At 38.7% G+C, this 22,840-nt stretch overlaps 1 protein-coding gene across 1 annotated transcript in view; it reads right to left on the reverse strand.

The window, feature by feature from the left end:
• The window catches only part of LRCH2 (leucine rich repeats and calponin homology domain containing 2), a 100,561-nt gene that overhangs the window by 56,100 nt on the left and 21,621 nt on the right, over nucleotides 1-22,840 (reverse strand). Inside the window, exons 2-3 of the mRNA XM_036740021.1 lie at nucleotides 10,823-10,967; nucleotides 6,576-6,702 (exon numbers count right to left, since the gene is read on the reverse strand). Of these exons, the coding sequence (XP_036595916.1) occupies nucleotides 6,576-6,702; nucleotides 10,823-10,967 (272 nt within the window). The remainder of the gene's footprint in view (nucleotides 1-6,575; nucleotides 6,703-10,822; nucleotides 10,968-22,840) is intronic.

The raw sequence follows: 22,840 nt of genomic DNA on the forward strand, positions 1-22,840 counted from the left end.
TTCTGTTCAGTGTCCTGCTTCTGGTTCATCCTCAAATGCTCTCAAGACTACCTTTCTTGTGGAGTGGGGTGATAGAAGGGAGGGTAGACTGGGGAAAGGGGCAATCAGAATATATGCCATCTTGGGGTTGGAGAGAGTAGAAATGGGGAGAAAATTTGTAACTCAAAATCTTGTGGAAGTGAAAGTTGAAAATTAAAAATAAATTTTTAAAAAAAGACTATCTTTCTTGTCTGGTGTTTTACTTAGCTTCGTTTAAACTGTCTTTACACTCTACTGTTTCTCTCTATTTATGAGGCATAATACTCATAATCTTCCTTCATTCTTTTTCAGAAGGTTTTACAAACAAGTTTATATTTCAAATCTGTGACAAATAAGTGAAGTGGTTGCTGTTTAACTATGAACTGCACAAAGCATTCATTCATCAAGCTTTCCAGTTTGATTCCAGCCAACCACACATGCTAGCTCAGGTTTTGGCACTTTCAAGATGATGAAGATCATGACTGCTTCTGGACAGACATACTTCTGTCTGCAGTGAAAGGTGCTTTGGGGATGAGAACACAGAGAGGAGGAAGAGATGATGACTTAGTAGATAAAGGACAGTGAACCAAATCATATGAATAAACATAAGTTCCCAAAAAGAATAACAAAGTATTAAAGATGATATGCAAGAATGCTCCAAATCACTAATAACAAGAGAATCTCAAACCAAAGTAACTCAGAGGTTTTAGTTCATACCCAGAAAATGAGTAAAGATAAAAGGTGGAAACAGTAAATACTAGGGGGAATATAGGAAAATGGACACACTAATACATTGTTGGTGGATCTGTGAATTAATATAAGCATTCTGGAAAGCAATCTAGAATTACATGAAGAAATTAACTAAAATGTCCATACCTTTGATTCCACTGCGCTGTGTGTGTGTGTTTGTGTATATACACCACAAGGAAGTCAGTGACAAAAAGAAGGGCCCCATATACAATGAAGTATTTATAGCACCTCTTTTTATGAAAGCAATGAACTAGAAACAAATTAAATGTCCACAAACTGAGGATAGCAAAAGGGCACAGTGAATAAAGCACTGAGCCTGGAATCATGAAGATCTGAGTTCAAATCCAGCCTCAAACGCTTCTTAACTGTGTGGCTCTAGGGAAGTCACCTAATCTCCTCTGCCTCAATTTTCTCAATTGCAAAATAGGAAATAATGATAGCATCTACCTCATAGGGTTGCTGTGAAGATCAAATGAGATAATATTTGTTAAGTTCTTAGCACATGACAGGCACTTAATAAATAATTATTCCCTCCCCTCTCTAATATCAAACAATCAAAGCTGGTTGCTGTAAGATGATAATGACCAAACTTGTTCACAAAGAGTTGACATGAGAAGGTACTTCTCCTCCTACTCCTTAGCAAAGGTGGGGGAAAATGAGTATAAAACACTGCACACAACATCAGATTTTGGGTCATATGAGTTGGTTTTGCTAAACTCTTTTTTCTCTTCAAGTGTTTATTCTTTTATTACAAAAAACATTCATCTGGGAGCAAGAGAGAGAGGTATAAAGTATGAAATGTAGGTGCTGAAAAAGCAACATAAATAAAGGGAATGACCCAGCCTCAATTACCTCTTTCTCTTCTGGGTTGCAAATCATGTGAATGCTCTGATCCCCTCACTGGAAGGGCAAGGGCAAGGGCAAGGGGTGGTTACTGTTCTCTCCTAGAAAGAGATGCCACAGAGCAGCAAAAGCAGGAGGACTCAACTGGACAAGCTTGAGCCCAGTGTTCTGGCTGCCTCTAATGTTTTGTGTTTCTTTGCCAGATCACAGGGGACTAACAGTAATAGATCCTGAGATGGATGTGTCCAATCTTGGAGGCAACCTCACGAGTTGATTGGTCAGTGCTCAATGGTGGCGAAGGAGATTTCTAGATCACGGAAGATGACCAGTCGCTGGCACATAGTAAGTACTTAATAAATGCTTGTTGACTTAACACTCAGAAGAGTGTAAGCCCAAGACTTAGCTGAGCTCAAAAGATGGCATGGACCTGGGACTGTCTAGACAGTACAGAGCTAAAGCGAAAAGCATAAATGCCTACTCAGCAGTCCTGCAAACTGCTTCATGTTCCTATGATTAAGTTTCAACTTCCCAGTATAAGAATAGTTATTATAGCCATTTGTTTAGTTCAGGTTTCTCTCAATACACAAAGAGCAAGTTACTGAATCCTGGGGTATGGTTTTTTTAATGAAGATCTGTTAAGTTTTTGTTTATTCATTTATAATCTGTCCCTCCCATGATCCTTCCACCTCACTGGGGAAAAAACTCTCATCATAAACATACAAACAAATTCCCACATTGGCTCATCTCAGCTCTTTCAGGAAGTGAGCGGTATGTATCATCCTCAGGCCTCTGGGCTCCTGGTTTATTATTGCATTGGCCAGAGTTGTTAAGTCTTTCAAATGTATTTTCCTTATGCTGCTATTATAGTAAAGATTGTTCTCCTAGTCCTCAGTTTGCTCTACAACTGATAGACGTATTCCCAGCTTCATATAAAAGTGTTCATTTCCCCACTTGTTATGGCAAAATGAGATTCCATTGCATTCATATGCTAGAATCTGTCTAGCCATTTCCAAAGAGGACACCCCCATAATTTCCAATTTTTGACAACTATGAAAAGAGCTGCTATGTTTCTGTACGTGATGTAGGTCTTTTTTTCTTTCTCTATAGGGTACAGACTTAGAAGTGGTATATTCCTGGGTCAAAGGGTATGCAAAGTTTGTTAACTTTCTGAGCAGAGTTCCAAACTGCTTTCCAGGATGGCTGCACCAATCCACAGATCCCCCAACAGTGTACAAGTGTGCCATTTTTCCTGCACTTCCTTCAACATATTCCATTTTCAAATTGTTTTGTTGCCTTTGCCGGTGTGAAAAGTGTGTAAGGTGAAGCCTCCCTTGCTTTACTTTGCATTTTTCTAATTATTAGTGATATAGAGCATTTTTTCACGTATGGTTTATAGTTTAGACTTTTTCCCCTTTAAAAACTGCCCATTTCAATTTTCAGAAGAAAAAATCAAAGCTATCTATAGTCAAATGAAAAAATGCTCTAAATCATTACTGATTAGAGAAATGAAAATTAAAACAGGGGCAGATAGGTGGTGCAGTGGAGAGAATGCAGGCCCTAGAGTCACAAAAATCAGAGTTCATAGTTGGCCTCAGACACTAGCTGGGTGACCCTGGGCAGTCACTTAACCCTGTTTGCCTCAGTTTCCTCATCTGTCAAATGAGCTGGAGAAGGAAAAGCCAAACCGCTCCAGTATCCAAACAGGGTTGCAAAGAGTCAGATATGACTAATCAACTAAAAAAATAAATAAATTAACTCAGAGGTGCCACCTCATACCCATCAGATTGGCTAATGTGACAGAAAAGGAAAATAACAAATGTAGGCAAGCAGGTGGAAAAAATGGGACACTAATACACTCTTGGTGGACTTGTGGAATGATCTAATCATTTTAGAGAGCAATTCGGAACTATGCCTAAAAGGCGATAAAACTGTACATACCCTTTGACCCAGCAATAGCAGCCCAGGTCTGTACCCCAAAGAGATCAAAGAAAAAATATTTCTAGCAGCTTTTTGTGGTAACAAAGAATTGGAAACTGAAGGAATGCCCGTTAACTGTGGTATATGATCATGATGGAATACTACTGTGCTCTGAGAAATGATGAGCAAGATGCTCTCAGAAAAACCTGGGAAGACTTATGTGAGCTTATGTAAAATGAACTGAGCAGAACCAGAAGAACGCTGTACACAGTAACAACAGTACTGTACAATGACCAACTGTGAATGACTTAGTTGTTCTCAGCAATACAAGACAATTCTGAAGGACTAATAATGAAAGAACTGATGGAGTCTGAATACAGATCAAAGCATAGTTTTGTACTTTATTTTTCTTGAGGTATTTTTTGGTCTGTATTCTCTTTTGCAACATGGCTAATATGAAAATATGTTTTGCATGATAACACATGTATAATCTATATTAAAGTGCTTGCCTTCTAAAGGAGAGGGAAAGTGAGGAAGGGGGGAATTTGGAATTATAAAATTATAAAAATTATTTTAAAAAAGAATGTTAAAAATTGTTTACATGTAATTGAGAAAAAATAAAATGAAAATATACTTTAATAAAAGAAAACAAAAATCTGCCTATTCATATCCTTTGACCATTTATCTATTAGTGAAAGATTTTAATTTTCTAAATTTGAATCAGTTCCTTAAATATTTTGCATATGAGACCATCATCAGAGAAATTTGCTGTAAAGATTTTTCCCATTTGTTCAACTGATACTGTCCCAACCCCTCCAAGATACAAGAACCCCAAAGCTCATAAAGTAACAGACTGGCCTTAAGGCCCTTTTTCAGCCTCTTACTGAACTGGCACAATCAGGGTTAAGTTCCCTATTTCCTTGTCCCTCCATGTTCACTCCTTATTAGGCAATTTAGAAAATACTGTCAACTTTGGGGGAGGGAGGTTGACAGGCATAGGAATAAGGAAGCAATTAGTGGGGGACAGAGAACAGGGTTTGAGCAATGGCAGCTGGGGGTTTGGAATCACTACATGTTAGGGAAAGCAGCTCATAATGGCCCCAAAACAGCCCCGCATTGTAAAGAAGAGCAAAGAAAAGAGAGCCAGGGACAGAGTCACTTCCTTTTTAAAGGTCCACCGAGTCACTGGCTCTTCCGACTCAGCAGTCAAAGGGGATTACTTCGTCATCATTGTCCATGAGGTGCCAAGCCCTCTCAGCAGTGGCCAGTTGGGTACTTGTGAGTTGGCTGGAAGCCCCAAGGGCAGCTTTGCACATGCTCTGACCAACTCATGCTATAGCTCACCGTCCTCACCTAGTGTCACCTTTGTATTCACTCAAGTCGCCAAGTATCAAAATGTATGTTAACTTAATTTGGAGAGTCTTATCAGTCTTCACAGAATTTCTCCATCTCGCCATCCTTTGGGTAGAGATTTTGGTGCATAAGCTGAAATTATTTTCAAGGCAATCTTTTTATAAATACGTATCACGAACACTACAATATGAGATGATCACATTTCCTATGATATGTTTCCTTGTTGCCCACAGGTGCACAGTAAAACCAAGTCCACCACTTCCTTTCTTTGCTTCTCCAAGGATAAACCTGTGAGCCATCTTTACAATTAGCCACAATTACCTTGTTTTTTCTAGTTTTGTTCATTGAAAGAATGTTAAGAATGTTACAACTCAGTCCCTCTTGTAGTACAACCACTCTTTGGTCACTGTATGGCAATGATAAACTCCTGTTTAGAGTAACAAAGGCTAAGTTCAAGTTTCCACAGATACTATAAAAATGGAGATTCCTAAGACCCTTGCACCTGTTCTCTGCCATTCTGCCCCCATCACTACAGAAAACAGAAGGGGAACACACTGGCCTGAGGGAAACTCTGCTTTGCTTTGCTTTATGAGTTTCCATAGTCAACACACTGATGAGCCTCTCGTACTTAGGCCAGGCCTGAGAAATCAGCCTCAGTTAATCACGAGGACCATGTTCCAAGTCTTATCAAAATGGAAGGACTTGCCAGAGCTTGTGCTTCATAAGTAAAACTTTCAAGAACTCAAAGTCATGTCCATACCACAACAAAATAATGGAATAGGATCTTGTGGAGCATATATTTAACGAAAAATAAAAAGTTTATGATTAATATTCAAAATAAAAAGTAAAAATGGCATCTACTGTGATGATTGTTATGTGAGGCTGTGATACAGAAAGATGTAAAGAGAGGAAGTTGTTGAGTAGTACTAGATTTACAGTCAGAGGACCTGGAACTTTAATTACCTGTAAGACCTTGGACAAGTCACAACCTCCCCAGGATTTGGGTTACCTCCTCTGTAAAATGAAGGGGCTGGCCTAGATGACCTCTTAGGTCCATCCCACCCTAAATTCTTTAATCTCATGATCCTAATGCATTTGAGACTTGACTGTTTTTTCACTCCTCCAAGTTTAATATTTCCAATTTTATAGGCCCAGGCAATTGTTTTAACTTATTATTATATTTTTGTTATTGCATTTCATAGCTTTTTTGTAAACATTTCTGACCTCAAAATATAATAAAAACCACATAAGCAAAAGGAGGCTTTGCTCTTCCTCCTACCCTCAGGCCTCTTCTTCTCTTCTTTTTCCCCTTGATGTTCTTACTACTGTCTCTTGTTCCTTGTCTATGTCCTTTGTTTATAAAATGGGAAAAATGTTTATGGGTTTGCAGAGTGTCTTTCAAACATATGATAGCACTATAAGTCTTTTTACCCCCCTTCTCACCCTAAAAGTTAGTTTGGGATGTTAGAGGAGAGTGACTTCTAACCAGGCTTCTTCCTAGTTTGGTGATTATTAGATACCAGGAAAAGCAAACCTTAAAATGTCATGAAAATAAACAACAGTATCCTATATCAACACAATTTTGTTTAAAATTGCATTATAGTGAAATCCTGTATACTCCATAACAAGGGATAGCTATATATTTGATAGGATACATTGCTTATGTGAAATATAATTAACAATTATTTACTCACCAATTCCATCAAGTCTTTTAATTTCCCTATTTCTTCAGGAATGGATACCAGTTTATTATTGCTGACAACCAAAACTTTAAGCGGGAGATCAAACAGATATTTTGGCAACGTTGATAAAAGATTTCGACTGAAAAAAAATCAGAAAAACTATCAGCAATGTTTCTGAAACCTGACACATGGCACTGTCAAGGAAAAGCATTTCACTTTAAAAGTCAATAGCATAACTTTGACCAAGGAGATCAAGTCATCTACTTATTCTCAAAAATTTAGCATGACTCTCCCAAACTAGGTATCACCACCAATCTATTATCTTTTTTTACATAACATATTTAATCAGGACAAAAATAAATAAGGCAACAAAAGCAGTATCAGTACACCTTCCCCAATTCAGACAGCATCTATTTACTCTCTACACTCATGAGAAGCCTGAGAAATGAATTCATCCAAAAGACTAATGGCTTCGATAGAGCCATGTTCTTTTTTCTCTACAACCAGCATGGCAGATAAGGAGTGAGAAAGCCAACAATCTGGGTATCATTGTTTGGAAACTGCCCCTGTTGGTACCTGCTGTCCCCTGCTCTTGGTCTCACTGAAAGTCCTAGTTTGGATTGCATAAGGCAATATACTCAGCATATTTAGCAGTCTTCATGCAGCCTGCCCAGCTTCTCTCTCCTCTGTAATTCTCAAAAACCCTAGCAGAGGGCTCTGTTAAACTTCCTTCTTCTTAGGAGGAGCAACAATTTCTTCCTATTCATTTCACTGGAGGAAAGACAATAATATTTCTCTCTTCCTCACCTTCCTCTAACTACATTAATTACTTTCCATGCTGGGCTTTTTCAGACTAGTGAAATGTGCTATATTAAAACTTATATAAACATGGACAGATTAAATCTTTAAGTCACATGATAAATAAGATATGAGTGCCAATACTCAAGGCATATTCCATTCTAATGCCCTATCATGCCCTATCTCTTTGTAAATTCATCACGGAATCCAGGAGAATTAACCTCCTCTACTAGACTCAAGTTGTCTATACATAACAAGGAAAATATATGTAACTACTTTTTTCACTGTATACTTGGGAGACTGCTAAAAACCATTAGAACTAGGTGACATTCTTCGATATAACTTGTTCCAAAACTCTGAAACGAAAACCAAGGATTAGGTTTTAGAGATCTAAAGAAAAGAAAGCCAGGAAAAGTATTTGGTAAAAAGACTTACTAGTCAACTGTTTCATTTCTACAATGGTATACATAATACAACTTAAGAACCAAATATAATACAAAAATCCTATATAAAATATTAGCTAGGAGACTATAACAATATATTACAAAGGTTATACATTGTGACCAAGCAGGATTTATACCAGGAATGCAGAGATGGTATAATATAATGAAAACTATTAATATAACTGATTACATCAATAGCAAAAGTAACAAAAATCATACGATTAAATCAATAGATGCAAAAAAAAAGCTTTTGAAAAATATAATATCAGAAATGCCAGCAATAGCAACAAGAGAAGAAAAGGAAATTGAAGGAATCAGAATGGGCAATGAGGTAATAAAACTACTTTTTTACAGATGGTATATGATGATATACTTGTAAAATCCTAAAGATTCAACTAAAAAGTTAGTTGAAACAATTAACAATGTTAGCAGAGTAGCAGGATATAAAATAAACCCACATAAATCATTAGCATTTCTATACACCACCAACAAAACCCTGCAAGAAGAGACAGTAAGAGATACCCCATTTATAAACAGTATAAAATACCTGGGAGTATAGTTCCCAAAACAAGCCCAGGAACTACATGAAAATAATTATAAAACAATTTTATACAAATAAAGTCAGATTTAAATAACTGGAGAAATATTAATTGTTCATGGGAAGGCAGAGCCAATATAACAAAAATGACAATTTACCTAAAATAATCTATTTCTTGTAACAGCAATATTGGTCTAAGAACAACTTTCAACAACTAAGTCATTTGAATATTATAAATACTCAAATCAACTACAAAGGACCTATGAAAGAAGATGCTATCCACCTCCAGAGAAAGAACTGATAAGTAGAAGTATGTATAGTATGGTTTTCCATGCATACATAAATACGTGGCCAATGGTAGCCTTCTCTAGGGCATGGTGGGGAGGAAATTAGAAAAAATAAAAAGTGCCTAGTAGAAAACTAAGGAAAACTTAGAAGGAAGCACAGGGGAGCTTTGAAAATGATGTGTAGTTTTTATTATATAGTTTTTCGAAAAAAAGTAAACTGTTAAATGAAAAAAAAAGAACAAAATATATCTGAGTTTCACAAATTGTGCTATAGTGGTGACACTGAAAAGACCTAGATTAAAGTATTGCCTCTGACAAATATAGGCTGTGGGACCATGGATAAATCATTTAAACTCTCAGTTCTCCAAGACAGGAGTGTCAAACTCAAACAGAAATGGATCTCTGTTGGCTGTAATGTGACTTAGAAAACCACAAATTAACACTACATTTTATTGTATTTTCATTTATTTTGTTAAACATTTCCCATTATATTTTAATCCGGTTCCCCTAGACTTTGGGGGCCTGTGAGTCTGACACTTCTACACCAGGAAACTCTTCAGTACTATCAATTGCAGCAAAGGCATCAAACTGTTTTGGCAAAGGTAGTTCCATACCATGATGAAATCACAGATCCAGTCTCTATCTTGTCTGAAAAAATCTTATTCTTCAAATTACTGACAGATGGGTGTCAACAGTATAGCTGAGGGGTGCATCAAGGAAACTGCTGGGAAGGAAATGGGGCTTTTAAGATGGGTTTTCAGTTGGGGTTTGTGACCATGTAAAAGTGACCCAAGGGACATCCAAGACTACAGTGTTAATGTTCACAAAGCAAGGAGTCCCAGATTGTCCCTAATATGCCAAAGAGCAAGGAAATAAGATATCCAAGCAGCAGAGGACTTGAAGAAACTAGTTAATGATCCTAACAGAAATGTAGGTGCTATGCAGGTGAAGTTCTCCACCATTCACCTGTTCAGCTTCAGGAAGATCTTATAGCTGCATTCTTTAATGATGGAGGGAGTTTGTAGGGACTTAATTTCCCAGGTACTTTACTATTCCTTTCAAGATATATTAAATATTTAGTTGCCTCAATGCTATCCAATGATTTATAGTCCAAGGACCTGGGTTCCAATCCTGTCCTACATCAAATCCTGTCCAAATTCCTACACCTCCTAGCTATGTGATCTTGAGCAAGTCATAAAAGTCCCTAGAATTTGAACCTAAGGTCCAACAGTATTAATATCATGGGGTCCATGGGCAACATTAAACTAAAACTTTCCAACATAAAATGTGACGATTTAATATGTCCAAACTACTACTACTCTGGTATAGAAACTTCTACTTGGTAGTCTCTTTTACTCCAAAAAAAAGATACGGAAAAATTCTTGAGTCTTCCCAATCCACGTTGTATAAAAATCCCATCTTATACCCACAAAGTTTTCAACATTAGCTTCCCTTTACTTAAATAAAACTTAGATCCAGAGCAGAAGGCTTTATTAATACTCTAAATTTAAAAAAAAACCATAAAGCTCTCAGAAGTTCTTGCCCAAATAACTTATACCATGTGGAATGGAAAAGGAGGCTTAAACAAAGAAGTTAATGAGGATTAGAGACCAAAACTCTAAGGTTCCTCTAAATATGTAATAAGATATTCATGCACCAAACCCAACTAGTAGCTGCTTCATTTACTTCTGTCTTTTTGCATTTGTGTGCATTACTTTCTTGTTCAAAATATGGCAATGGATAATTCATTCAAAAGTACTTTTGAATGAGAACTTAAGTATAAAAATTGACAGATTACACCAAAAAAGAAAAAATGTTATCGATTATGTTGCCTGAATTCCAGCTAAATAAATGTGATAATTAGAAGAAAAATGATTATATCCCACTCAAACAAACCCAACAAGAAATAAATTCTAAGAGGTAACTCACCCTAGAACCATTTCAAGGGAATGGCAGCAATACTATTCATTTGTCTTTGATAGGTTCAAGATCAACCCACTAGGGCTTTCCCAAACTACCACACTCTAATTCCCACCTCAGCCCTTCTTATAACATCATCAATAAGGGAAACAAGACAAAACACCGAATACAAGCAAAATCCTGTGTCAACTGGAACCAAACATTATGCAGCTAGTAGAATGGATGACAATCTGAGTTAACACCAATAACCATGGGGAAAAAAGGTGTGCTTACCTAATATTAAGGTATGTTAACATCTGCAGGTTTTTTATGGTTTCAGGAATGGCTTTGATGCAATTATGATATAAATTTAGGGTCTCGAGTGGCGCAAATAACCAGACATCAGAAGGAATCTCTGTAAATCGATTTCTTGAAAGATCTGAAAATGAAAGTTTGTCTTCACTTGAGTGTTAGAAGCAAACCTATAACTATGGTAATCAACAGCATTATTTTCATATATAAGTTACCTGCAATTAGAATGTTCAACACATGAAATATAAGATACAATAGGATAATGCTATCTACTCTAACAAGCAAAGAAACATATCCTTCAAAAACATACTCAGGGGAGGTATTTTTATTGACATTTTGGATTTGATATGAGTATTATGTTTCAGTGAGTGTCAAACAAATAAGATATTAAATTTTCTTACTTGTGTTAAAGTGCTTATTATGTGCATAGTACTGTGCTAGATGGTATGAATAAAAAAATTGGATATGACAGAACCTGCTTTCACAGTCTAGTAGGGAAAAGTACAATTATCTAAACCACTATGGTAAAGGAGACAAAGAAAAAAGTACGGAGCCAAGGGCTTCGGCCAAGTGCTGTGGGAAAGACGAAGGCCTCCTTTTGGATGGAGGAAGGAGTGGAGTGAGGCGAGGAAGAGAGAAGATCTGATCTGATACCATCTGACTAGCCAACATCCCTGAATAAAGAGAAGGACTCTGAATAGAATGAAATGGGATCAAAGTATCTCCGAGATCTCCATTCTTGCTGCTACTGTCCTAATGTAGACTTTCATCCTCTCAACAGCCTCTCAAGCTACACTTTCTGTTTATATTCCTTCTTCCTCCTAGTCACTACTTCCCTGGAAAAGAGATTTAGACTTTAGTGATCATCTAGTCCAATCCTCTACATTTTAAACAGGAAGAAACTGAGGCCCATAGAGGCAAAGAGACTTGTCTAAGGTCACACAGTTAGTAAAATCCCATATTCTATCTGCTCGAGTATGCTACCACACTAAACCTAAACTCCTCTGCTGTGTTTTACAACAGTCCTCCTTAATCTGAGTCACCCCAGGGCATCTGGGGAACTGATATTTCTAAATGTAAGCCCAGTGCCATTAAGATATAGGCGTCGATTTCTTCATCTATATCCAGGGGACTGAACTGAGGTCCCTTCCATCTCTGAATCTGTAAGGCAATTGTTCAGAAACAGAAGAATGAAAGGGACTACAAGGTGGCCCAGTGGATGGGATCACCAGGCCTGGAGTCAGGAAGACTTCCTGAGTTCAAATCTGGCCTCAGATACTTACTAGCTGTGTGACTCTGAGCAAGTCACTTAACTCTGTTTGCCTCAGTTTTCTTATCCGTAAAATGAGCTGGAGAAGTAAATGGCAAACCAATCCAGTAACTCTGCCAGAAAACCCCAAGAGTCAGATAGGACTGAAAAATGACTGAACAACAAAAACCTTAAAATCACTACATAAATGTTATTGTTATTATGGCATTATTATGACAGTGATATTGACAGTGAGGAAGAAGAATTATGCTAGAAAAACACTGTCCCATATTTTCCCCCCAGATTGCAAAGGGGGTTAATGAGTATGAGATGAAATGTGCAAGCAAACACAGTATACTGGTCCAGAGCTCTGACTACATCAGGGTGGGGAGCTCAACTGAGTCTTCCAGAACTGCCCGTGGTCCTGAGAGGGGAAGCATGTGTGGATCAGAGGACCTGAAGCCCAATCCCCCAAATTCTGAGGTTAGCATGCTGCCTCTCCAGTTTTAGAATACCAAGTAAATACTTTTATAACCTACACATTTTTAATTTTCTTTTTATTGTTAACTTAAAAACAAACAAGGATATTTTAATAAATAAAAATAGAGAAAAAGGACTGTATATGAAACTATCAACTTTTGTCAACAAGAGTTAGTATATTAGAATATAAAAAGAATGGCCTTCAGAGCCAGGAAGGCCTACCTTTAAGCCCTGCCTCTGACACATGCATACATATAGCTATACATACATGCACAGTACATATACACATGCGCATATACTACATACTTGCATGTACATGCATATACATGCATGTACACATATGGTACATGCACCATACATATATACATACATATACAAGCTACAGGCTGTGTGACCCTCTCAGCAAGTCCCTTCCCTGTCAGTACCTGGGCAGTACTCAAAGCCTCTCAGTTGCAGAGGTCCACCTTTCACGACCTGCACTAAAGAAGGACGTGTTCCTGGTTCCCAACTACAATGGCAACCCAGAGCCAGCCCTTATCCCTCTAACAGCCATTTACCCTGGAGAAAAAGAGCATTCAATTATCTCTTACAAAAAATTTTTGCAAGTTCCTTCAGGAGGCTTTGATACTTCCAGGCATCTCCAGGCTACCTAATTAAATGTGCTTAACCAAGTTTCTACAGGAGGTTTTCTATTTATTTTGTAAACACCACTTTAAAAATGCAGAATTATTCTAATTCAGTGGAGCTAAAGAAGATAATACATATTATAGTCAAAATAAAAATACTAGCTAATTACCAACCCTCTAATTAACAAAGTCTACTTCCAATTTGCCTCAGATTTTGAAAGAGCAAAAACATCCTTTGTAGATGTTTAATAAGCAACACAACTAAATCTGCCAAAAGAATAGTGAGAAAGTATATTCATAGAAGGGGAAGTGAGAAGGCAGCAAACAAACCTATTTGTTCACATTCTTGAAACACTTCACAATGGTGGCACCTTACGCTTCCCCCCAACCTTGCGCACGCTCTCTCTCTCGCTCTCTCTCTCTCTCTCTCTCTCTCTCCCCCCCCCACCACCAAAAAAAGTCCAATGACAAACTTTAATATCAGTTTAATAGATGACAAAGTTCTTCCAACAAAGTCATCTGTACTGGGATGCTTTTCTCATTGCCTGGATTCTCAAAGGCTGGCACGGTGGACTGCAAACTGTAAAGGTTTTGTATATAGTCTCAGCAACAAAATGTGTTTGCTATCTAAGGATCCACCTAGTTATAAGTGTAGAGAAGGTGATCCTCTCCAAGCTCACTGCCAAGTCCGCTGGCCACTAAAGGATGAATTCTTCAGCCACAGAGACTCAGGCAACAGAAACATACACAAAACCCTTCTTCTGTATTTAGAGGCTGAGAAGGGGACAAAAGGTGCTAACAATCACGGTTTTTAAACTGTCTATCAACATTCATTTAACTTTTGGTACTCTAAAATTATCATACAATAGTTAGTAAGTTCATATGCTACTGGAGGAACCGAACAGTAAAATCCATGATGACACTCATACTATAAAGAAACCTGAAGACAAAATGTAAATGAATGAATGAAAAAGCATTTAAGCACCTACTATGTGCCAAGCACTATGGCAGTTAAATGGCACACCAGCTCATAAGTCCTTCTCAGAGAGCCAAATCAGAGGGTCTAAAAGCAACAAGAAATATCGCTTCATTAAACATTTGGTCATGCTGCCTTGCAGTAATCATGATGAGTATAGGCAAAGGAATGTCCCTAACATGGCTACAACCCATGTGCCAACATAGCAGAAAGAGTGCTGGAGTCATGAACCTATGTTCAAATCCCAATTTCCAGCTCTGTAACCACACAACCTTTCCGGGCCTGAGTTTCCTCACCTTTAAAATAGTGTAAAATAACTGTACTTATCTCAAAAGGTGATTAGGAAATGATGTATGAAAAACATTTTGTAAACTTTAAACTACTATGTAAATGCCAGTTATTACTGTTTTTATTATTATTACTATGGTGGATGAAGCTGAGAAACAATCCCTGCCTTCAAGGGGTTTACATCTTCACAGGGAAAACAACATGTAAATAAACAGGCGTATGTAAAATTGCTCAAAACAAGTAAGGTAATTTGAGAGTAGAAAGCACCAGTGCATAGGCGGACCAGTAAGGAATCCTACAGAGGGTGGTATTAGAGCTAAACGGGGGAAAAACCTTGTGTGGTTAGACCTGCATTTGGGTGGTAGTATGAAGGATGAAGCTGACTATGGCTCACATCATGAGCTTCTTATTGCAATACTTAGACTAAAATTGAACAAAGTAGGGAAAACCATCAGACCACATTGGTATAACTTAAATAACATCCCTTATGAATATGAAGTGGAAGTGACAAATAGATTTAATGACAAACAGATGTAGTAGACAGAGTGCCTGAAAAAACTATGTACAGAGAATCACAATATTGTACAGAAGGCAGCAACAAAAAACATCCCAAAGAAAAAAAGCAAAAACGCAAAATGGCTGTCTGACGAGGGTTTACAAATAGCTGAGGAAAGAAGGAAAGTAAAAGGCAAAGGAGAGAGGGAAAGATACACCCAAATGAATGCAGAATTCCAGAGAACAGCAAGGAGAAATAAGATTTTCTTAAATGAGCAATGCAAAGAAATAGAAGAAAACAACACAATGGGAAAGACAAGAGATCTCTTCAAGAACATCAGAGATATTAAGGGAACCTTTCATGCAAAAATGGGCATGATAAAAGACAAAAATGGTAGGGATGTAACAGAGGTATAAGAGATTAAGAATTTACTTAGTTAGAAAAATAATAATAACAAAGTTCATTTGGAAGACAAAAGGTCAGGAACTTCAAAGAAACTAGGGGAAAAGGTGCAAAGGAAGTAGATTCAGCAGTATCAGACCTTAAACTATATTAAAAGGTGAGAGCATTGTTAAATGTAAAACTTAAAATTTTCTTGTATAAACAAAACCTATATATTCAAGAATAGAAGGAATGCAGAAAATGGGGGAAAATTCTCATAGACAATCTCTCGGATAGGATATGACTGGGTTGGAATATAGCTGCGGTGTAGGAAATGATGAGATGGTTGATTTAGAAAAATATGGACAGACTTGAACTTCTGAAGGAAGATGCTATCCAACTTTAGAGATACAGATGATAGGAGGAAATAAGCATATTATAGTCTAACATACATGTGTATGAGTATGGGTATTATGTGTATTTTTATAGATATCTGTGTATGTGTGTATATATATACATATACACACATGTATACATACATATATACATATATATACATATATACCTATATATACATACACATACGTACCCTTAATTGTAGCCTTCTTTGAGTGGTGGGGGGAGAAAGGGGAAAACAAATAAAGTAAAAAGTGCACAGCAAAGAACAAAGAAAACCGACACAGAAGCAAAGAAAAGCTGGGCAGCTTTGGAAACAATGTGTAGTATTTACTAATTAAGTTTTCTTGAAATGGAAATTTATTGTTTTATATTGAATCCTCTCATGCTCTGCTGTGTGCATGGCAATATTTTTCCCTTTTCTCATTTTGTATTTAAGTTTAAAATAAAAAAATTTCACCAGAAAAAAAGAGATTAAGAAGAGGAGGCAAGAATACAACAAAGAACTATACAAGAAAGATCGTAACATCTCCAATAACTACCAAAATGGTATAGTTACTCATCTATAGCCAGACATCCTGGAGAATGAAGCCAAATAGGCCTTAGGAAGCATTACTAACAATTATAAGGCTAGTGGAGGTGATGGAATTCCAGTCGAACTATTTAAAATCCTAAAAGATGATGCTGTTACAGTGCTGCATTCAATAGGCCAGCAAATTTGGAAAACTTAACAGTGGCCAATGGATTGGAAAATATCAGTTTACACCCCAATCCTAAAGAAGAGCAATGCCAAAGAATGTTCAAATTACTGAACAATTGCACTCATTTCACACGCCAGCAAGGTTGTACTTAAGATTCTGCAAGTTAGGTGTCAGCAATACGCAAACTGAGAATTATCAGAAGTACAGGCTGTTTTTTTAAGAGGCAGAGGAACTAGAGACCAAACTGCCAACATTCACTGGATTAAGGAGAAAGCAAGGGAGTTCCAGGAAAAAAACCATATACTGCTTCACTGACTACACCCAAGCTTTGACTATGTAGACAGACTTCAGGAGACAGTGAAGGATAGACCTGGTGTGCTATGGTCCAGAAGGTCACAAAGAGTCAGACAAGACCAAAAGACTGAAGAACAACAGCAACAACAACAACAAATGGAGAAAGGAGAGATTTAATGCTCCACAATATCTTCAAAGCCTTCTTTCTTTAGGGTAGATATCTCTATCCTTTGAAAAGGGTCATGAAAAGTAAGATTTAGTTCAGCAGATATTTATAGCTAGATCCGAGTTAGTGTGAATAATAAATCCCCTAAAGTCACTACATTATTCTGGTTGGTACTATTCAAATTCTGATTGTGTAGTTTCATTGGACTGGAATCAATGATCATATTATAATAACTTCTAATGGAGCATATTCAAATAGCTACCTCAGGGGATTCGTTATTCACACTAATTGGGATCTGGATACCATGTATATAGAGACTGCCTTTGGCACAGGAGAAGATTCTCAAGTGAAACACATCTTCCCAAGAGTTCCACTTGAGGATTAATGAAGTAATCTTTGCAACATTCCTTAAATTTCTAATTTTGTTGCATTTTCTGAGTAGTGAAAGCTATCTCAATGACTCCATAAGAAACAATGCTTACTTAACACTGCAGTATTAAAAAAATCTTCATAAATCATTAGAAGCAATGTTGGCAGTGGACTGACAAGAGATAGATCACTATTTACCTTTTCTTCTAAAAACTGAATCTAAGACTGCTGAGAACCTGCCTGGGTTGGTAATATAGTCTAAAGCAATTGGATGCAAGTTTTGTTTTACATCACCTGGAGCTTCAAAGGAAGATCTGAAAAAGAACAATCTATGGTATGAGTCACATACAGGGCCATCTGCTGAAGTGCAGATGTCATGGCCTCCTAACATGCCTCTCGCCGCTCCAATCTATCTGCCACACAGCCACCAAAGGGAGTTTTCCTTGTTGCTGATATGACCACATCACTTCTCTACCCACTAAACTCCAGTGAATCCCTACTGCCCCTATAAACTCAGAATCCCTCTTTTTTATCTAATTAGATATGTTGTCTTCTCCAACAGGATGGAAGCACCTTAACAGTAAGGTTCATTTTCTTCGTTGTATTTGTATCACCAGGACCTGGAACAGCATCTGGTCCAAAACAGGCACTTAATATTCATTGACTGATAAAAACTATGGTATGGACAAACTTTTATTTTAAAGTATTATAGGTTACTTATATTAATCAAGTCGATATTATGATGAATATCTTGTTTTCCATCATATTCGATGATGTTTTGATTAGGATCTAATTAAGTATTTATGCCATACTCTCTTTTTCTGTCAATGTAGAATGACTTGCTATGCTTCCTAGATTATCTTTATATCTTATAATAAAGCTTCACATTCACCAGAGGAATCACATTTTCTGATTCTAAATAAAGGAAAACAAAAAAATCAGGATTTGTAACTCACATTCTTTATTACAAATAAAGCCATGTTATACTATTATGATCCAGATGTATGATTTCACTGGTGCAGGGCATTCTGGGTAGGCAAACTCCCTCTACCAATCCTCTGCATTCACTTCTACACACCTGCTGCTGAACAAAGATGAAGAAAAAATCACAAAACCCTACTGATTGGGTACACTACAAATTAGTGTTACACAGGCTTAAATGGGCCCTCACTGCTATAAGGCAATCCTTTACTATCCCACTAACTACAGAGACTTTTCTGTATCTTTTCATCCCTCCCCAAAGCTCCCATAGAACCCCTTCCTCACATACCCTCAACTGAGAACCTTGCCTCATATTTCACTGAAAAAAATTGAGGGCCATTAGCTGAGAACTCCCTCTTCTCCCCTCCACCAGGTGCCTTCTGACGCTATTTCCTCCTTCATCCCTGTCTCACATTAAGTGGACCCTTCTCCATGTTGAGGGAAGTTCCTCCACATGCACAAGTGATGTCATTCCATCCTGTCTTCTCCAATAGACTTCCCCTTCTATCTCCATTCACACTTATCCTCAATCTTTCCCTGTATAATGGTTGCTTCTCTGCTGCTTACAAACATGCCCATATGGCCCCCATTTAAAAAAACCCTTCACTTCATCCATCCATCCCTACTAGCTAGTATTCCATCTCTCTCCTCTCTTTTGTAATCAAACTCCTTGAGAAGACCATCTACACTTAATATCTCTAATTCCTTTCCTCTCACTCTTAACTCTCTCTTCCAACCTCATCATTCGACTGAGACTGCTCTTTCCAAAAGTATCAAATAGTTTTTAAATCCCTGCACAATCTTCATCTTTCTTGACCTTTCTGCAGCCTTTGACACTGTCAGTCAGCCTCTTCTCGATATTCTTCTCTCTAGTCTTTCTAGACACTACTCTATCCTGGTCCTCCTCCTATGTATCTGACTACTTCTCAGCCCCCCTTGCTCAACTTAATCTAGCTCATTCCAATTAATGAAGGGTGGCCCACAAGGTTCTGCTCTGGGTCCTCTCCTCTTCTTCCCCCACACTATTTCACCTGGTGATCTCATTCAGTCCCATGAATTCAGTTATCTTCATACTGATGATTCTCAGAGCGATTTATTCAGCCCTAACCTCTCTCCTGACCTCTAGTCTTGCATTTCCAACCGCCTAATGGATATCTCGACTGGATGTCCTACAGACATCTTAAACTCAGCATGTCCAGAACTGAACTCTATCTTCTCCCTCAAACCGCTTTCCTAACTTCTCTATTCTTGTGAAGGACATCACCATCCTCCCAATTACCCGTGCTCACAAAGTAGGCATCATCCCTGACTCCTCACTCTCATAATCCACGTACAAACTGTCAAGTACTGTTCATTTTACCTTTGTAACCTCTCTCAGATACAGTCCTTCTCTCCTCCAACACTGCCACCATCCTGGTGCAGGCCCTCATCATCTCACAGCTGGACTACAGATTGGCCTGCTGATGGGTTGGCCTGCCTCTCTCCCCACTTCAGTCCATCTTCCACTTAGCTATCAAATTGTTCTTCATAAAGTGAAGGTCTTGCCATGTTTTCTGCTACGCCCATAAATTCCAGTGGCTCCCCATCACCTCCAGGATTAAATATAAAGTCTGTTCTTTCTCCCCTGGCCCCCTCCTACCTTACCAGTCTTTTCACACCTCACTCAACCCCATGTACTCTTCACTCTAGTGACTAGATCAATGCTTGATATTCCATGAACATTTTGGCCTATCCCCCAGGACTGGAATGCTCTCCCTCCCCATCTCTGCCTCCTGGCTTCCCTTTAAGTCCCAGTAAAATCCCACCTTGTACAAGAAACTTTTCCTGATCCCCCTTAATGCCAGTGGCTTCCCTCTATTGATTATCTCTAATTTATCCTGTATATCTCAAAAATGATAATATATAGTTAAGAAAGAGAAGAATTAGGCCATTATATGGTTAAGTATTATTATCAACTACCCTTCAACAAGTCCTTGGGATCTACATACAATCTGCTGATCTGACTCAAGAAAGATATGAAGTTTGACCCTTAGACTAGGTTGTAAACCCCAAATCAAACCTCTGTGCCCTTATGCTTTTAAAGACTAGAATGCAGATAAGTGAATTCTGACTCCAGTAAAAACTCCTCAGCTGTCACTCCTAAATTTCCCAAGACCTTGTGTCTTTCTTTCCAGTTTTAGACCAACCGTAGTTTCTGCCCCACTCAGTTCAGTGTTGCTGAGACAGGTGGCTTCTGGACTGAGTACTCCTGAGAAGTCATTATACTATCAATCAGGACAAAATAATAGTCAATCTATAGCACTGAAGTGCCAATGGATAAATAAAATGCACGGGTCACAGAATTTCAAAGACACACCATAATAGGCTAAAATATCAATTATGGGGGCATCATGGAGGGAAGAAATTTTATTTTCACATTGAAACATGTGGTACAACTACCAGTTATGGAAAGCAACAACAAAAAGACCACCCTGACTTGTAGCAATGGGTGGTGGGGTGCTCATTTTGAGTAAAAAAAAAATTAAAGCTAAGAAAAACCTGATACCAAAAGGCACAGCTACTAAGCAGAACACAGATAACATGGGTGATCTATCAGTGTGGAAAGTCCTGTAACCACTGGGCACAATCAAAGGAGAGGCTTTCACACAGAGGAAAAAGAACCAGTGCCAACTGCCATACAATTGGCAGCCGTCTGTCAACAATTCTACCAGCCTTTCCTTTCCACCGAGAAACCATAACTAACAAATCAGCTGCTCTTTCAGCTAAAAGGGCTGAAAGGCATGCTAATCATCCCCAAAGTAAACCCACCCTTCTCCTGTCATACCTCTTAATAACGCTGAGGCTGGGAAGGAGACAAGGAGGTCATGTGACAGGCTCACATACTACACGGAGTTAGGTTTCAAAGGACACAGGTCAACTGTTAGGTCTCTGCACTTCTGGCTTTTCCAGGCTGGTCAAATGCATACATAACCCATATATGTAGAGGTAAGCCAGCACATGTAGAAAAAACTTGTGGTTGATTAAGGCCCACAACAAGGTTAAAGCTAAAAGGCAGAGCAGAATAGAAACACTTTAAGGAGACTGAGATGCCATGGAGAGACCTGTACCATTTGTTTATAAATGGGAAATTGGTCAGCATAGCATAGAACGGCCTAGGATGCAAAATTCTAGGACTTCTCTCCGTCCAGCAAGGGTTCTTAATTTTTTAGTTGTCAGAGACCCCAGGCCGGCAAAGCCTAGGGAGCTCTTCTCAAAATGTTTTTAAATGCATAAAATAAAATACAAAGTATTACCAAAATAACAATTATACTGAAATACTGTTATCAAAATATTTTTTAAAAACCAATTCACTAGATCCCAGGTTAAGAGTGCTTGGTCTACATGCTCTTCTACTGAATGCCTTACCACCAAGGCCACCCAATATCTTGCTGGACAGCTCCAAATGGAATGCATTCTCCTCCCCCTAGACCCACTTCCCCCACAGAGTGTCCCTATCTCTACTGAGGGCACTACTATCTTTCAGTCATCAAGGTGGACAACCTTCAAGTTATCCTTCATCCTCCCTCTCCCCCACCTCCCATATCAAATCACTTGCCAAATTTTGCCAAATCCACCTCCACAACATGTCTTTTGCCCATTCCCTTCTCTCTGCTCAAATGGCCACCACTAAGTCTGGACCACCCTTGTTTCTGGCCTAGACTATTACAGCAGATTCCTGACTGGTCTTCTGGATTCTAACACAGCTGCCAAGACATTATTCCTGAAGCACAAGGTTGACCACATCACTCCCCTGTTTAAGAGCCTTCACTGGGGTTGTTGACTTCTGGGGGTGGAGACAAGATGGTGGCTGGAAAGCAGGGACTTGCGTGAGCTCCCCACCACATCCCTCCAAAAACCTATAAAAATGGCTCTGAATCAATTCTAGAACTGCAGGAGCCACAAAATAGCAGAGGGAAGCAGGGCTCCAGCCGAGGACAGCCTGGATGGTCGCTGGATGAGGTCTATCACGCACGGAGTGCAGGGGAGCGGGAGGCAGCAGGACCAGCCAGAGCAGGAGACAGGCAGAACAGGCTCTAGTACCCTGAATCAGTGAGCTGTGGCAGTTACCAGACTTCTCAACCCACAAACACCAAAGACAACAGAGAAGGTTAGTGGGAAAAGCTGCGGGAGGAGAAGGAGTTCGAGGTTTGGCCACTGCCCCAGGGGCAGCAGCTACAGAACTACAGCTGCAGTTACTTCCAGCCCCAGGCCCACCTGGTGGGAGGAATTAAGTGGCGGATCAGAGCAGGAGTGTAGAGCCTGCTGAAGATTTGCATCAGGTCCGGGTTGGTGGTTTTTGAGGAAGGAGTAGTGCTGGGGTGGCAGAGCTGGCTGTATAGAAATAGCTCTGAAATCAATGGCACATCCCCTCAAGCTTGGAACAAAGTACTCTTTGCGCTACAAGCAGTCATACCCCACTGAAAAACTCAAGGGTCAAGTAAGTTGGCTGGGAACATGGCCAGGCAGTGAAAACGCACCCAGATTCGGTCTCAGACTTTGGAATCTTTCTTTGGTGACAAAGAAGACCAAAACATACAGCCTAAAGAAGTCAACAAAC

Source organism: Trichosurus vulpecula, chromosome X (assembly GCF_011100635.1).
Source record: "Trichosurus vulpecula isolate mTriVul1 chromosome X, mTriVul1.pri, whole genome shotgun sequence".
NCBI classification, from domain to species: domain Eukaryota; kingdom Metazoa; phylum Chordata; class Mammalia; order Diprotodontia; family Phalangeridae; genus Trichosurus; species Trichosurus vulpecula.